The sequence below is a fragment of the Liolophura sinensis genome, chromosome 10, assembly GCF_032854445.1.
Source record: "Liolophura sinensis isolate JHLJ2023 chromosome 10, CUHK_Ljap_v2, whole genome shotgun sequence".
NCBI classification, from domain to species: Eukaryota; Metazoa; Mollusca; class Polyplacophora; order Chitonida; family Chitonidae; genus Liolophura; species Liolophura sinensis.
In genome coordinates, this window is record NC_088304.1 from 10,432,113 (window position 1) to 10,451,011 (window position 18,899).

Here is an 18,899-nt window from a genome sequence, read left to right on the forward strand (position 1 = left end):
CAAATATTCCATGACGCTGATTAATAGTGTGTTTAATACTGCATAAACTAATGAGAATAACTGTCTAAAGTGACTATGTGTTGAGAAATGCTTCATGGATGGTAATGCACACAACGTCTAATTTTAAACCTCATTAGGTTTCTGACGTTAGTTTTATGAAGAAGCCATTGACACAATATGTGCCTGGTGTATTTAAACAGGTGTTCTAATGTTGTACTGGAGAAATTCTTATTTACATGACAACGGACTGGTTTATGGGTCAAGGAAAACAAGGTGTCCACAATAAACCAGTCAAATGGCCTTCATCATGTACTGCCCAACTTACTACTGTGGCCCAGTCAGAGAGACCTTGATTCGAACATGTGGTCTTATTGTGAGCCAGTGCCTTGGGCCCATTACACTTCATTCCTTGTTTCCCCGTCATCAAAATTTTGAACTACTGGTGTCAGCTGCAGAACAATTTTCATTGCTATACAATAATGTCACCTTCTCAATTAAGGTCTGGCAAAATATGAAATAATATGGGTGGTAAAATAACATGTAGGCAGGTAGGTGATGGGTAACAAGGAATCAAGTCAATTAGGCCTCTGCCCACGTAACATCAGTAACAAGATGCTTTGACTAACACTATGACTGCTTTGCAAAACTGACCCATGAAGATGAAACTCCAAAGTATACATGCTCTTGAACTGTTGTATCACTACTAAATATTTAATGCAGACATGAACACACCTTGCACATGCCAGAGCCACAAGAGCAGACGCTGCATTCTCTCGCTGCTTCGGATCAGACACAGCTTGCTGACCGTTTGTTCCACGAACATTTGGGTCTGAACTTTCACCTAACCAGGAGCAGAGCAGAGTCTCAAGACCTTTGAGGCAATCCCCTGGTTCTTTGGTCAGACTTAGTGGGGGACAATCTCTGAGACAGTTTAACAACAGGTCAGCAGTGATGCCGCACAAGTTGGGATCTATTTTACTTTGTGACTGTAGAAGTGGCAAAACGAGAAGCAGGCCAATCCTTGTAGAAAATGCCGCTTGCTCGGGTTCTTTCCATAATCCTTGCTTTTTGAGCAAGGCAATGGTTTCTTCCTGGGTGGCAGCGTCTCGTTCTGTTTGGTCTTCGAGCGCGATGCGTTTGTGTGCATTCCAGTAGCCCCTGAGAGCACTCAGACGATATTCTAATAGTCTAGCGTAAGCATTATTTTGCCTGCCACATACTGTCATTAACCGCTCGCTAAGTTCCGAAGGATTTTTAGCGTCGAAAGTCACAACTTCGTTCTCTTCCTCTTGCGCACTGTTTACATCTCGCGGCAGCTCCACAAGATCTGTCACTCGCATGAGTCCATCGTGAAGAAAGAGAGTCTCTTCTGTGACCGAAAGCCATTGGCAGTTGTCCGGAGCCACGCCTGCCATGGTTTATTTACAAATGCATCAGAGGATAGATGTTTTGAGCGACTGTAAACAAACCATCTCAGCCCTTCACCTGGCCGGAGAACACTTTGGCAGCCATCATGACATTTCTAACTTAGAGCCAGAACGAGGCTGGCCAGATGTCTGGCCAATCAGCGATTAACATGATTAAACCGTGTGCACTTAGGTAACACGTCGCAAGAAAACGAAACTGTTTCGCCAATGCCCTACTTTCAAAAGTGATAATTACAAAAATAGAAATGTTAACAAATAACAAATGACGACTGACGTATGAAAAAACTATCTGGTTTTCACGGTGTGAGTAAAAAGATAAAGAAAAGGTGACATCGGGATATGGTTACAAAATAAATAGGTTAGGTAGTCGCGTGTAATTTATGATCATAAACATTTTTAGCATGAATGTCTGAATGAGGTGCTTATTTCACTGCTTTATCCTCGTTAGTCAGGCTGCTTATGTAGAGCCCTGTGCGCCTACATAAAGACTTGGTGATTCCTATTTGTGGAAGTGTTTTATCAGAATTATCATAGGGTTTAGCCTTCGGAATTAATGGGTTATCTCCCGTACACCACAATCAGTAAATATGCCTATTTAGGTACCGGTACTTTCAGACGGCGTCACAACGGACAGGACGGGATTCTATAATTAAATATCTGTTATTGCACAGCCAGTCGTACGGTACATGGCGTCAATGTGGTCTACAAACAATCAAGGTAAAGGCGTTAGAGGCATCTCGGATAATTTCATTCGTAGGCCTAGTGGTTTCTATAGCATCACATCGTTGGCTTCTTTTGGTTGTTGTGAGTTCGAATCCGTGACTCGAGTCACACCTAAAACTTTAAAAGAGGAAGCTGCAGCTTCCTCGCTTGGCGTTTAGCCTGAAGGGGATAGTGCAACGACTGGTTGACACGTATCAGTATAATGGCTCGGACGGGGCGGCTTACTTGCGTTAATTCGGTAAGTCGTCTCAGTGAAGCAGTACCAGATAAAAGAGTGGTGGAAATCCGTTCTGCAACAAGGAGGCACATTACATACACTCTAAGGACTCCTTCGTCGTCATATGACTGAAAAATTGTTAGGTACAACGTTAACCCCCAAAGCACTCACTCACTCACTCGAATCCATGAAGTTGACTACGGCTTTTTACATCAGTTTGTTGTGTTGACCTAATGTAGCCAGAGCCATACTTGCAGTAGACATTGACAAACAATATTTTGCAGTAATACCTCAAAGTCAAATATTCCTATCTTGAGAACATGTAGGCTACATCCATGAATTATATAAATAATTAAATAGTATTAGCATGTTATTATCTGTGCACAAAATTACAGAGCACTAAACATTATGCCGGAAAAAAAAGTCACATAGCTATCCCACAGAAATAATGTATAACGATTGTATCCTACGCATGTATGCTTTGAATTTTACGTCGTACAGGTACTTAACAATTTTTCAGTCATATGAGGACGAGGAGTCATTAGGTCCCCAAAGTACTGCTGCCACTGAAGTATCATGCCGCAGTCTCCAGACATGACACGAGACTCAGTCACGCTGTACTGACACCGAGCCAACCAGTCGTGTTTCCTTGGTCTAACCCCTCAGTGCTGAGCCTCAGGCGAAGCAGGAACAAGTTTCATTGTATGACCCGGTCCGGGTTTGATCCCTGGTCTCCCGACTTCGTGTAACGATGGCGGTATGCATTGTTTTAAAATGTTGGTCGTATAATACGGACACCAGGTCTGTCAGTCTGCACAGAACTGACTTGATACACACACACGCCCATGCATTATGGAGCCACATGGTAAACATGTAGTGATGGTAGTTTACAATTTAATAGACGTTGCGTGTATAGAATTACTCAAAATGCTGTGTTGTCATCACATCTAGCATACAATCAGCATGAAATCAATGATGCAAAGTGATCGTACCTGGAGGATATATTTAGTTCACCAGCAGAATCCTGGTTCATGCAAGAATATAATATATAATATATGTGTCGAAACAGACATTCGTACACAAACTGTCAACCAATATCGACGTTCAAGGCCAATAAGAGCCAGATCGATTCCCAAGATGACGATTATCACAAACCACCAAAGAACTAAGAGAGTATATAAAGTAGGGAATGAGGACGGAATCATGGAAAAAGAAGTATTCAACAGTTCTCAATGATGTTGGAAAGGCTTGAGGTATGTTCAAGGCGTATGGGTGAAATCAGTATTCAAACCGTGTACCATGCTAGTATAAAAGTTGTCGATAATAAAATATGTCTCTCCTTTGCGCTTTGATTGAGATTTATGCTTTTTTGGAATCCCATAGAGAGTAAAACCAGAGCAGCGACGACAGTGTGCTACTTGGCAAATTGTCACACGTATTAAAAACCATAAACACAACGATCAACTTCAGAAGAATTAAGTATCCAGTGAAGTAATAATTTTCTTCTGGTGAGCTGATTAGAACAAGCAGGATTGGAAAATAATAAAATCTGTGATTCAAGACATGCATAGGGAGAACTTTCAGATAATTCATTTTCTTCGTAAAATGTGCAAAACTTAATGGCTTACCGCTCACAACAGGTGGCGCTAGTGTGAATTAGAACTTGCACGTCACAAATCTTTCGTTGCGTGATGCAAAACTTGTTTCGTGCCGCGGTTTCATCTGTGACGTATTTGTGCTACCGACTGTGACGTCACTGATTGTGACGTCATCACCTAGACACCGTGATATCGCAGCAACACGTCAACACGACAGCAGCAAAGATATCGGTAACTTTTGGATTTATTCCTGTGTACAGGTAGGAACATATATATACACTTAATACAAGCCACCCTACAGGGTCCACAAGCCATTGATTGTGTCTAACTTTCAGTCCCCAAAATTAAAGGAAGGTATCCAGAGTGAAGCGTGTTTAGCGGCTTTCTATCACCCAGACACACTTCACGCTTGCTTTGTCAAAACGTTTGCCTAAAATGGTTTAGCGCCATTAAAAACTTATTTTCATGAAAGAAAAAGAATTAACTAACAACTACATGCATGTCTTTTTTTTTGGTATAAAATGTCATATCTGGCTCCTTCGGCGCTGACTTGGATAATAGTGAATCGAACACTTCTGGCGTAACACATTTATCCGTTCCCACTATCGCACAGTTGTCTGGCTTCTTTCTTTGCTGACTTCACTCGTTTCTATCATCACATTCTTGTTTCTGTCATCGTCTTTTGGTTTTTAAAAGCTTTCCATTGATCTATAATTCCCCTTGATGAACATTGTTTGAGGCTGAAAGTCCATTTTTTTTCGTTTCAGTCATAGCGTGCTGTTCAAGCTGCAAATTCTATCCATCTGATGTTTCTCTAGTAAACTTTTGCTAATGTGTTCAACTTCCGGTCTATGTCATCACACACTTCTCAATATAGCGAACGCTGTCTTTCTGTCACCACACACTTCTCAATATAACGAACGTTCTCTTTCTGTCATCACACACTTCTCAATATAACGAATGTTCTCTTTTCGTCATCACACACTTGTCAATATAACGGACGTTCTCTTTCTGTCATCACACACTTCTCAATATAATGAACGTTCTGTTTCTGTCATCACACACCTCTCAATACAACGAATGTTCTCTTTCTGTCATCACACACTTCTCAATATAATGAACGTTCTATTTCTGTCATCACACACTTCTCAATATAATGAACGTTCTATTTCTGTCATCACACACTTCTCAGTATTATGAACGTTCTCTTTCTGTCATCACACAATTCTCTATTCTCTCTGAACGTTTTATTTCTGTCATCTTTTTCTTAACCAGACTGCCACATTGAATATATGAACTGTTGCAATCAAAGCGCAACTGACATACATATTTTGTTAAGGAGAACTTATATTCTAGCATGGTACACGACTAATTTTACTCGATCACCTAGTTCCAAATATGCCTTGCATCACTGAAATCTGTTGACTGCTTCTTTTTGCATGATTCCGTTCTATTTTCGTATTTTATATACTTTTTTAGTTCTTTTGTAGTTTGTGTTAAACGTCATTTGGGAATTGGCCTTGCGATTTTTGACCTGGAACGCAACATGGTGATCGGTCTACTTATGTCTACACACACTTAAACTAACCTAAGCTGTCATTCCAAACATCTAAATCTCCTGAATTTCTTTCATTGGCACAAAAATCGTTGGTTGGTAAACTTGTTATGTGGCCTCTGGCTGAGATAGGCGTATAGTGGATGATGATTCTATTAGAAAGGTTCAAGAACTGACACTGTCAGTATGAGAACTTTATTTAATTTTTTGTGCATGTGAATTTCGCAATAGTTCTGTTACCTTTTCCAGATCAAAACCAACATGATATTCCTAACATTTGTTACCATGGCGACGTACGCCTTCTATGGAATCAAACCCATATCCAAAACAGATGACGGTGAGTTTTACTGAATATAGTTTAATTACTTTAAACTTCTGTATTAGTCAGGAACAACAAAAAAGTTCACACACACTTTCAAAAATTGGGCAAGGGAGTAGGCCTAACTTTTTCAAGCCAACCTACTAGAATCAATGTAGGCCTACCTACACGTGGTAGGCTTAGTTATTCATAATGCTCGCTTCACTGTTTATAATAAACAGCTGTCAGAATATTGCGTTAAATTTTTTCAAGGAGATCGACGAACGGCAGTTTCGGTTGTTAAATTCAGTAAAAGCGATCATCAGGTGAAATTTGAAATCTGAAATTTTGTTACTTAGACTACAATACCATGTGATGTAGGGGCTTATCAGGAGTGGATTTAAATTGAACCTTTGTAACCTTTTTTGTGGTTGTTCCATAAAAAATTATAAAAACACACTCGAATTTATGTGTTAATCAACTGAAAATTGCTATGTAATGAGAGTATGAGTTGTTGTTTTTGTGGTGATAAAATCCACACTTTACTGGTTTTATTTTCTTTCAATTTTGGAACAGGCCACAAGAACTCCCGGACAACATCACGGAGCGCACAGCCACGTAGCGGTGAACAGCTGGCAGCAGCCAAAGCTGGGGAGGCAACTCGAGGCGTCAAGCCCAAGCCCACATACTGTGGCTTCAGGAAGGGTTTCCTCTTGTCCTAGGTCGAATAAATGACCAGGACATCAGATATAAGCACAAATCTGTGTATCTTTATCTGCTTTATTATACAGCATTTAATATATATATTTTGTTTTGGCATGAGATACAAACGTACACCACGTCTTATGATAGTATTTATGATTGTTATTCTTAATTATTAATTTTTCAGGAACAAATTGTAAAATATTAACATCCTCAGAGATCGTTTTGCTCCTCATTGTTTTGCTATCTACATTCAAATCGCCTTGGCCTTCATTCCTGATACTTTCGTTTTAAGTAGATCTTCAATACACCTCCGTCTAATTCTTGCATCACGCTTAGCAAAAGAAAATTCCGTCCAAAAGTCCGTTTATATGTTTAGTCTTAAAAAGCATTTTTTGTACCTATTTGTATAGTTTCATTGGCACCTTGGCCTTTGGATCACTGACACCGAACACACAACATGATTCCAAATTTGCTACAGTTTACTATATTTTATAGCGTGGTGACAATTATTATATTGTTTCAAGTAAGACCCGTTTGTTGTTTCGCCGTGAAATGTTTTGGGGTTGTGGTCAACGAAATTAAGGACAGGCGTTATGTTTCTGGTGGAAATCTCTCAATGGGAATTGTTGGACGCTTAAAGGTGTCAAACAATACCATAATCCTGGGCAAGATATTTCTCAGTTTAACTGTGGACATTCCCTGAATATGCCTGACACACGTTACGAATTTGTTTACGTGTGGGCAGTTACCTGAGAAAATGGACAAATCATTGTGGACAAATGATTTGAACACACATTTTCCACAAGGATATTGAATTATAATAACACACTCGCCAACTCTGAAGGATATGACTTGTGGACACTTGTTGTGCAGGTTCTCGCCACCCTCTAAAGGATATGACTTGTGGACACTTGTTGTGCAGGTTCTCGCCACCTCTGAAGGATATGACTTGTGGACACTTGTTGTGGAAGTTCTCGCCACCCTCTGAAGGATATGGCCTGTGGACACTTGTTGTGGAGGTCCTCGTAACCCTCTGAAGGATGTGGCCTGTGGACACTTGTTGTGGAGGTCCTCGTCACCCTCTGAAGGATATGGCCTGTGGACACTTGTTTTGGAGGTTCTCACCACCTTCTGAAGGATATGGCCTGTGGACACTTGTTGTGGAGGTTCTCGCCACCCTCTGAAGGATATAACTTGTGGATACTTGTTGTGGAGTTGTAAAGGTTCTCATCACCCTCTCTTTCAGTCGGATATATTCTATGTCATCGGATACAACTATGGTTCTCTCGCTGATTTAACAAGGGGTTGTTCCACTAGAAGGTTTCCGGGTTCCACAAGTCACGCAGCACAGCTGACATCGGCCTTAATAAAGGTAGATGCCGACAGTCCTCACGAATTAAAAGAGAACGCAGGTGTCTGCTGCAGTACAGACGAACGGAGACCTTTACAACATTTCTCGGCGAGGCAACATTCGGGTCGTAAAAGTAGTTGATAGTAACACCGTACATTAAGCCTTGTTGTTGATGTAATACGCAGATAACACATCTCGAATCTTGAAAATCATCTTGAATATCTGTATGAATGATGTTATTGTTAACATCTGATAGATTTAACACCTTTATAGTTGACATCGAGGTTTATACAAATGAACGATGGTGTATTCCCCTTTTCTAACTGAGTATATGTTATCCACGACAGTTTTAAGACCTGTGACCTGTGATGTATTTTTTCACATAGGCTAACATTAAAGCGTTCTGACGTCGATAAGAATCTCTGAGAAGTTGTCTACATATTTGATGGCAATGGAGTGATTTTCTGGATTCGAATGAACACGGCATTTCTTTGTTTGAATTTTAAATGTTTTATGAAGTGTATATATAAAAATGTTTTGTAACTAAACTCTTATTGAAAATAAAAACACCTTAATCGGACGATCACTCACAGTGTTTGATTTGTGAATGGCTTTTAAAAAAGATTTTGTCTCTGATGTTAATGGGTTATCTCCCCTACATTGTAATAACTTAAAGCTGGTGGGACAAGAAGAAGTTCAAATACTATCTGCTATCATGACTGAAAATAAAGGAGGGCCTAGATTCGTCTCTGGTAGCAATATGAAGGCCTGAGTTTCACATGAATGAAAATTTTCTTGTAATTTGGAATTATTCAGGACACATTGTCATGGTAACATTTCGATTACGCCAGCTGAGGTAGGGGGGATCCCGATATTACAGCCATAAAACCACAAGCGAGATGACCGTGTATCAGTATGGTTGAACTGTATTTTCGTTCACTATGCACAATACCAAACGCAGTCCAACAACACAACAGGAAGAGAGGGAAAACAGGCCAGAGCGCCCCTCCTCCCCCCAACCTTGCAGGCAGGGTAGATAACTCTGCACACATACAATAGGTGCCACAGATGACAGAACAAAGGGTAGATTTGAACTCACGTGCTCACCGGATATAAACCATTATCAAACAGGTCCTTTGAGTAAAATAAGTGTTTATTTGTTTTCACGGTTTTTTAAAACAGTAAACCGGATGTTTACCCTTGGGAGATATTAATAGCCCTGCCTCAAGAGATCCTTCTGCCGAAGACACCAGACATGACACCCCACCCCATCATACAGCACAGCCACCAGACCCACACAAGTACTTGGCCTATTCCCTTGTTTCACGCTAAGTCAGGAGTCAGTCTTCTGAAGCGCACTTAATGTGAAGTAGCTCTTAGCTAAGTACGCTTCATGTCTGCACAACATGTGTTGTCATGGTATTGAAGGGCACACTCAGCTAAGTACTTTGAAATTTAATGGGGGAAGTGCAAACGTAGAAGTTTACGGCCTTACCCGACACATGATTGAACCTTCGTCCACCGCTTATACGCTTGAGGTGGTTTTAAGCATACAGGCATCTGGTATTAAAGGATTAGTGTGCAGATTTAGCTACTGGTAAACCGTATGTTACCGGGAGAGCTTCTGAGAAACGTAAGTACAATGATTTTAAATCCACCAAAAAACAGGAGAGTTACTGCCATGGCCGAACTCCACCCGGCCGCCCGGTACGACTCAACGGATGACGTCATAGATGGCCAATCAAAGTCTTGCTAGCCTAAATAACCTGGGAATTCGTATCAAAACTATGTCATTTTCGAGATGGATTCTAACTCCAGGGCCGTCGAAAAATTTAATATGCTTGTCACTTTTGTAGCGTTTCTTAACATTGAACTAAATGGTGAAGTGTTAAGTGTTGGTGGAAAAAATGTACAAGGCCAGTCTCACTATCTAGTGATTTTAAATGCCATAATACACAGATTCATGTACCCTTTTTCAATATTTTTACACTCAATTTAGCAATACATACGTGGGCAGCTAATTATGAATAAATAATAAATCTGAACACTAATCCTTTAGCTTAAAACATTTGGACAGGGAGTATGTAAATTCCCCCGCTCTCTCTATTCGTTGGATCTCTGTGACAATTCATGGTCGATGGTCATGTGACCCTTTCTTTGTTGAATGGATTTTTACCCCTCAAAATAGCTTGCAAATCTGCACCTCTCATAGGGGAAAACTCCTCAGTAAGGGCAGTGGTTTATACCAAGCACTCCAGGTTTCCTCCATCATAAAAAATGGCCTGTATATAAATAGAAAATTCGCGAGTTTTACGTTAAGCTACAATCAATCTTTTAAGCCATATCAAACAATTAATCAGTCAGTCAGTCAGTCAGTTATAATTGATTTCAATAATTTATTTCACGCTAAACGTGTATTATATGTCGGTTGCTCATGTGTTATTAGTTCATTTCCTTAGGTATACTCAAAAGCAGTTCTGAATTGACAGCCATCCAGAGCGGTAACTAAATTACATGTGATCAAGGTGTACTGTGAAAAAAAAAAGTTGTCAAAAGAGTGAAGCATTATGCACTACTCCGATACTTCGCCAAGTGGTGGGAATGGTTATACAGCCATACCTTTATGGAAGACCTTCCAATGTGCGACCGGAAAGCAAGGCAGGATGAGCTGGACTTGAACTCATATTATATTAAAGGTGGGACTCCGTGGCTCAGTCGGTTAGCGCGCTAGCGCAGCGTAATGACACAGGAGCCTCTCACCAATCCAGTGGCTTTGAGTTCAAGTCCATCTCATGCTGGCTTCCTCTCTGGCCGTAGGTGGGAAGGTCTTGAAGCAACCTGCGGATGGTCTTGGGTTCCCCTGAGCTGTGTCCGGTTTCTTCCCACCATAATGCTGGCCGCTGTCGTATTAATGTAATATTCTTGAGTACGGCGTAAAACACCAATCAAATAAATAAATAAATAAATAAATAAAAGAAGGGAAAAAATGTGTAGGAGACGAAGTGTCGGGTTTAATCACGCTGACAAGCAGTTTTTCATTTATCGAACACGACTGAGTGTGTTAAATAAGGCAATTTGACTCCTCCACGTGCTCTTGAGATGGAAATCACCCATCGTCTGATGCCTCGTAAATTCCGGTACAATTTAATCAATGCCTTTGCCTATCTCTCTCCAAGGTCAAGTAATTGTTTTTCCCACTAACTCAGCCTGATGAAGATTGACAAGGGGTAGTCAGACTGTGGACTCTCCCATCTCTTCTTCTGGATCTAAGAAACAGACACGAGCCTTCTATGAAACACACATATGAAGTGAAAATAGACGATGCTTATTTCAGATTTCTGAAACACTGTGTTGTTTTTTAATCCTCAAAGTAATTTAATAAATTGTATATCTATTTAAAACATTCAGGTGTGAATTAACTATATATTACTTTCATGTCTGTATACAGACCAATGCCTTGAGCCATGCAGTCAGTCCTTTTAATATATTTTTGTATTTAATTTTATATTTGACCGTTGTTTAGAGAAATACTCAAGTATTTTTCAATGATATGCCACGGCAGCCAGTTTGGTTGGCGAACCGCCTTATAGGCGGGAGGTGCTGGATTCAATTCCGAGACATTTCATCAAACAAAAAGATGGAACTGTCCGTCTCTTAGAAACTTTACTGAAACATTTGGATTTGGATAAAATTTTGTGCACACATTCTATTGGGATTTGGATTTAGGATCAACCTATTAAATATTGGCAATGATCCAAGATCCGGGTCAAAGAACGTTTTAAACGATTATTCTCCACTGGCAGATAATAATAGACGGAATATTGCCCCATTATATCATTAGGGAGGAATTTTGAAATCCCTAAAATAAATGAAGACAATTATTTCAGGGGACGTTGGTTGTTGCTTGACCGGATGTCCTTGTATCATTGCCATTCCCTTAAACAATGCAGACGACGTCATTTGCCGAGAACCGAAAGTCGTTTACCGGAACGTACGACGCCATATCACGTGGGGTCAACGCGTGACGGCACTTATTGTGACGTCATCACCTAGACATCGTGATATCGCAGCAACACGTCAACACGACAGCAGCGAAGATATCGGTGACTTTAAGTGGATTAATTCCAGTGTAGAGGTAGGTCAGTGTATTTATAACCAATAGAAGCCTATAGAGCAAGCGGTCACTTACTTTTAATTACCAGAGTTGAAGGGATCATGCTGGTTTTGAAAGTGAAAAGCGTGTTCAGTGATCTTCTGACGGACACACTTTCAAAACGCATTTCTTGATCAAGACAGCCAACAAGCACATTCAATGTTTTGTTTTCTGTATAATTTGTAATTATGGTAGACAGTTAAACTTCATGGCCTTTTTCGTCGTTCACTTAATGCTCAACAGTAGGACGCTATAGTTGTTGAACATGTTCCTGTTTCAGTGATCGTGTGCTGCTCAACCTGTTAAATACATATTTTGTTTTCGATGACTTATATTCTAGCATGGTACACGACTGATTTCACTCGGTCGCCTAGTTCCAAACATACCTTGCATCACTAAAAACTGTTGACTGCTTCTCTTTGCATGATTCCGTCCTATTTTTGTACTTTATATATAGTTTTTTAGTCCTTTGGTAGTTTGTGTTAAACGTCATTTTGGGAAATGGCCTTGCAGTTATTGACCTGGAACGCCCATCTTGTATGACTGGTATACGAATGTCTGTTTTTGACGCATACAATCACAAACCTCCCAACATGGCGATCGGTCTACTTATGTCTGCACACACTTAAACTAACTTTGTATGTCATCCCAAACATCTAAATCTCCTGAATTTCATTCACTGCAACAAAAATCGTTGGTTGGTAAACTTATTATGTGGCCTCTGGCTGAGATAGGCCTATAGTGGATGATGATTCTATTAGAAAGTTTCAAGAACTGACATTGTCAGTATGAGAACTTTATTTAATTTTTTGTGTATGTGAATTTCGCAATAGTTCTGTTACCTTTTCCAGATCAAAACCAACATGATATTTCTAACATTTGTTACCATGGCGACGTACGCTTTCTATGGGATCAAACCCATATCCAACACAGATGACGGTGAGTTTTACTGAATATATTTATACGTGCGTTAATTACTTTAAACTTCTGTATTAGTTAGGAACAACAAAAAAGTTCACACACACTTTCAAAAATTGGGCAAGGGAGTAGACCTAACTTTTTCAAGCCAACCTACTGGAAACAATGTAGGCCTACCTATACGTGGTAGGCTTAGTTATTCAATAATGCTCGCCTCACTGTTTATAATAAACAGCTGTCAGAATATTCCGTTAAATTTGTTCAAACAGATCGACGAACGCCAGTTTTGGTTGTTAAATTCAGTAAAAACGATCATGAGGTGAAATTTGAAATCTGAAATTTTGTTACTTAGGCTACAATACCATGTGATGTAGGGGCCTATCAGCAGTGGATTTAAGTTGAACCTTTGTAACCTTTTTTTGTGGTTGTTACATAAAAAATTATAAAAACACACTCGAATTTATGTGTTAATCAACTGAAAATTGCTATGTAATGAGAGTATGAGTTGTTGTTTTTGTGGTGATAAAATCCACACTTCACTGGTTTTATTTTCTTTCAATTTTGGAACAGGCCACAAGAACTCCCAGACAACATCACGGAGGGCACAGCCACGTAGCGGTGAACAGCTGGCAGCAGCCAGAGGAGGGGAGGTAGCTCGAGGCGTCAAGCCCAAGACCACATACTGTGGCTTCAGGAAGGGTTTCCTCTTGTCCTAGGTCGAATAAATGACCAGGACATCAGATATAAGCACAAACCTGTGTATCTTTATCTTCTTTACTGTACACCATTTAATATATATATTTTGTTTTGGCATGAGATACAAACGTACACCACGTCTGATGATAGTATTTATGATTGTTTATGATTGTTATTCTTAATTATTAATTTTTCCGGAAAAAATTGTAAAATATTAACATCCTCAGAGATCATTGTTTTGCTATCTACATTCAAATCGTCTTAGCCTTCATTCCTGATACTCTCGTTTTAAGTAGATCTTCAATACACCTCCGTCTGATTTTTGCATCACGCTTACCAAATGTATTTTGAAAAGAAAATTCCGTCCAAAAGTCCGTTTATATGTTTAGTCTTAAAAAACATTTTTTTGTACCTATTTGTATAACTTCATTGGCACCTTGGCCTTTGGATCACTGACACAGAACACAGAACATGATTCCAAATTTGCTACGCTTGACTATATTTTATATAACTTATATTAAATATTTTATAGCGTCGTGACAATTATTATATTGTTTCAAGTAAGGCCCGTTTGTTGTTTCGCCGTGAAATGTTTTGGGGTTGTGGTCAACGAAATTAAGGGCAGGCGTTATGTTTCTGGTGGAAATCTCTCAATGGCAGTTGTTGGACGCTTAAAGGTGTCAAACAATACCATAATCCTGGGCAAGATATTTCTCAGTTTAACTCTGACATTCCCTGATAATGCCTGACACATGTTGCGAACTTGTTTACGTGTGGGCAGTTACCTGAGAAAATGGCTCTCTGTCGAAGCAGTGTTTGTGGACAAATCATTTGAACACACATTTTCCACAAGGATATTGAATTATAAAAACACACTCGCCACCTCTGAAGGATATGGCCTGTGGACACTTGTTGTGGAGGTTCTCGTCAGCCTCTGAAGGATATTGCCTGTGGACACTTGTTGTGGAGGTTCTCGCCACTTCTGAAGGATATGGCCTGTGAACACTTGTTGTGGAGGTTCTCGCCACCCTCTAAAGGATATGACTTGTGGACACTTGTAGAGGTTCTCGCCACTTCTGAAGGATATTGTCTGTGGACACTTGTTGTGGAGGTTCTCGCCACCCTCTGAAGGATATGGCCTGTGGACACTTGTTGTGGAGGTTCTCGCCACCTCTGAAGAATATGGCCTGTGGACACTTGTTGTGGATTTTCCCGCCACCCTCTGAAGGATATGGCCTGTGGACACTTGTTGTGGAGGTTCTCGCCACCTCTGAAGGATATGGCCTGTGGACACTTGTTGTGGAGGTTCTCGCCACCCTCTGAAGGATATAGCTTGTGGGCACTTGTTCTGGAGTTGTCAATCGGATCTATTCTATGTCATCCGATACAACTATGGTTCTCTCGTTGATTCAACAAGGGGTTGTCCCACTAGAAGTTTGGCGGGTTCAATAAGTCACGCAGCACAGCTGACATCGGCCTTAATAAAGGTAGATGCCGACAGTCCTCACGGATTAAAAGAGAACGCAGGTGTCTGCTGCAGTACAGACGAACGGAGACCTTTTACAACATTTCTTGGCGAGGCAACATTCGGGTCGTAAAAGTAGTTTATAGTAACACCGTACATTTAGCCGTGTTGTTGATGTAATACGCAGATAACACATCTCGAATCTTGAAAATCATCTTGAATATCTGTATGAATGATGTTATTGTTAACATCTGATAGATTTAACACCTTTATAGTTGACATCGATGTTTATACAAATGAACGATGGTGTACTCTCCTTTTCTAACTGAGTATATGTTATCCACGACAGTTTTAAGACCTGTGATGTATTTTTCCAAATAGGCTAACATTAAAGCATTCTGACGTCGATAAGAATCTCTGAGAAGTTTTCTACATATTTGATAGGCCTGTATTTGCGATGGAGTGATTTTCTGGATTTGCAGCGTTTCTCTGTAGGGAATTTTAAATGTTTTATGAAGTGTATATATAAAAATGTTTTGTAACTAAACTCTTATTGAAAATAAAAACACTTTAATCGGACGATCACTCACAGTGTTTGATTTGTGAATGGCTTTTAAAAAAGGTTTTGTCTCTGATGTTAATGGGTTATCTCCCCTACATCATAATACCTTAAAGCTGGTGGGACAACATGAAGTTCAAATACTATCTGCTATCATGACTGAAAATAGAGGAGGACCTAGATTCGTCTCTGGTAAGAATATCAAGTCCTGAGTTTCAAATGAATGAAACTTTTCTTGTAATTTGGACTTATTCAGGACACATTGTCATGGTAACATTTCGATGACGCCAGTTGAAGTAGGGGGAATCCCGATATTACAGCTATAACACCACAGGCGAGATGACCGTGTATCAGTAAGGTTGAACTGTATTTTCGTTCACAATGCACAATACCAAACGAAGTCCAACAACAAAACAAGAAGAGAAGAAAAACAGGCCAGAGCGCCCCCACTCCCCACCCATCTCTCCGTGCAGGCAGGGTAGATAACTCTGCACACACACTCGCATGGAACCTGAACTGCATGGCCATAATAATTTGGCGTTATATAAACATTAGGTGCCAGATGCCTGAACAAAGGTTAGATTTGAACTCACGTGATCACCGGTTATAAACCATTACCAAACAGGTCATTTGATTAAATAATTGTTCGTTTTATTTCACGCTTTTTAAAAAACAGTATTGCGGATGTTTACCCTTGGGAGATATTTATAGCCCTGCCCCAAGAGATCGTTCTGCCGAAGACACCAGACATGACACCCCACCCCATCATACAGCACAGGCACCAGGCCCTCACAAATACTTGGCCTATTCCCTTGTTTTAGGCTAAGTCAGGACTCAGTCTTCCGAAGCGCACTTAATGTGAAGTAGACCTTAACTAGGTACGCTTCATGTCTGCACAACATGTGTTGTCATGGTATTGAAGGACTCACTCAGCTAAGTACTTTGAAATTTAATGGGGGAAGTGCAAACGTAGAAGTTTACAGCCTTACCCGACACAGGATTGAACCTTCGTCCACTGTTTATACGCTTGAGGTGGCTTTAAGCATATGAGCATCTTGTATTAAAGGATTGGTGTCCAGATTTGGCTACTGGTAAACAGTGTGTTACCGGTAGAGCTTCTGAGAAACGTAAGTACAACAGGAGAAAAACAGAAAAAAACAGGAGAGTTACTGCCATGGCCAAACTTCACCCAGCCGTCCAGTACGACTCAACGGATGACGTCATAGATGGCCAATCAAAGTCTTGCTGGCATAAATAACCTGGGAATTTGTATCAAAACGATGTCATTTTCGAGATGGATTCTAACTCCAGGGCCGTCGAAAAATATAATGTGCTTGTCACTCTTGTATAGTTTTTTAATATTGAACTAAATGGCGAAGTGTTAAGTGTTGGTGGAAAAAATGTACAAGGCCAGTCTCACTATCTAGTGATTTTAAATGCCATAATACACATATTCATGTACCCTTTTTCAATATTTTTACACTCAGTTTAATAATATATACGTAGGCAGCTAATTATGAATAGATAATACATCTGAACACTTTAGCTTAAAACATTTGGACAGAGAGTATGTAAATTCCCCCGCTCTCTATTCGTTGGATCTCTGTGACAATTCACAGTCGATGCTCATGTGACCCTTTCTTCGTTGAAGGTGATTTTTTCCCTTTAAATTAGCTTGCAAATCTGCACCTCTCATGAGAGAAAGCTCGTCAAAAACGTGCCAAAGATCAATGGTTTACACCGAGCACTCCAGGTTTCCTCCGTCCTTAAAAATGGCCTGTATGTAAACAGAAAATTCTCGAGTTTGACGTTAAGCTGCAATCAATCAGTCAGTCAATATATAGATCACTTATTATTGATTTCAATAATTCATTTCATGCTAAACGTGTATTGTATGTAGATTGTTCATGTATTATTAGCTCATTTCCTCAGGTATACTCAGAAGCAGTTCTGAATTGACAGCCATTGTACTGTAAAAAACAAAAGTTGTCAAAAGAGTGAAGCTTTATGCACTACTCCGACACTTTGTCAAGTGGTCGCAATGGTTATACAGCTATACCTTTATGGAAGACCTTCCCGCGTGCGACCAGAAGGGAGGCCAACATGAGTTGGACTTGAACTCACATAGACCGCATTGATAAGAGGCTGTTGGTCATTGCGCCGCGCTATCACGCTAGCACTTAAGCCACGGAGGACTAAATTTGCACTAAAGCAAATGAGTGCGTTCTCTCATTTCCAACATTTGCTAAAAAGAAGGGAAAAGTGTGTAGGAGAAGAAGTGTCGGGTTTAATCACATTGACAAGCAGATTTTCATTTATCGAACACGACTGAGTGTGTTAAATAAGGCAATTTGACTAATCCACGTGCTCTTGAGATGGAAATCGCCCATCGTCCGATGCCTCCTAAACTCCGGGACAATTCAATCAATGCCTTTGCCTATCTCTCTCCAAGGTCAAGTAATTGTTTCTCCCGCTAACTCAGCCTGATGAAGATAGACAAGGTGTAGTCAGACTGTGGACTCTCCCATCTTTTTTTCTTCTAGATCTAAGAAACATACACGAACCTTTTAAGAAATATTCAAGTGTGACTTTAGGCCTACTATATATTATGGCCATATCTGTATACAGACCAATATCGTGAGCCATGCAGTCAGTCCTTGTAATATATTGTTGTATTTAATTTTATATTTGACCGTTGTTTAGGGCAATACTCAAGCATTTTTCAATGATATGCCACGGCAGCCAGTTTTGTTGGGGTATGAAATCGGATTTTCCGGGAAGAGCCATCAACCTGTGGCAAGTTACTGCCGAACCGCCTTATAGGCGGGAGGTGCTGGGTTCAATTCCCAGACATGTCATCAAACAAAAAGATGGAACTGTCCGTCTCTTAGCAAATTTACTGAAACAGTTATGCAGAGATTTGGATGAAATTTTGTGCACACATTCTATTGGTATTTGGATTTAGAACCAACCTATTAAATATTGGCAATGATCCAAGATCCGGGTCAAAGAACGTTTTAAACGATTATTATTCACTGGCAGATAATAATAGACGGAATATTGCCTCATTATATCAGTAGGGAGGAATTTGGAAATCCCTAAAGTACATGAAGACAATTATTTCAGGGGACGTTGGCTGTTGCTTGACCGGATGTCCTTGCATCATTGCCATTCCCTTAAACAATGCAGACGACGTCATTTGGCAAGACGGACCGAAAGTCGTTTACCGGAACG

General features: G+C 40.2%; 1 protein-coding gene across 1 annotated transcript in view; it reads right to left on the bottom strand.

The window, feature by feature from the left end:
* Positions 1–1,480, bottom strand: part of LOC135476867 (probable E3 ubiquitin-protein ligase HECTD4) — a 68,785-nt gene extending 67,305 nt beyond the window's left edge. Inside the window, 1 exon segment of the mRNA XM_064757011.1 lies at positions 731–1,480. Within this exon segment, the coding sequence (XP_064613081.1) occupies positions 731–1,415 (685 nt within the window). The 5' untranslated portion in view covers positions 1,416–1,480.
* Positions 1,481–18,899: the final 17,419 nt, after the last annotated feature.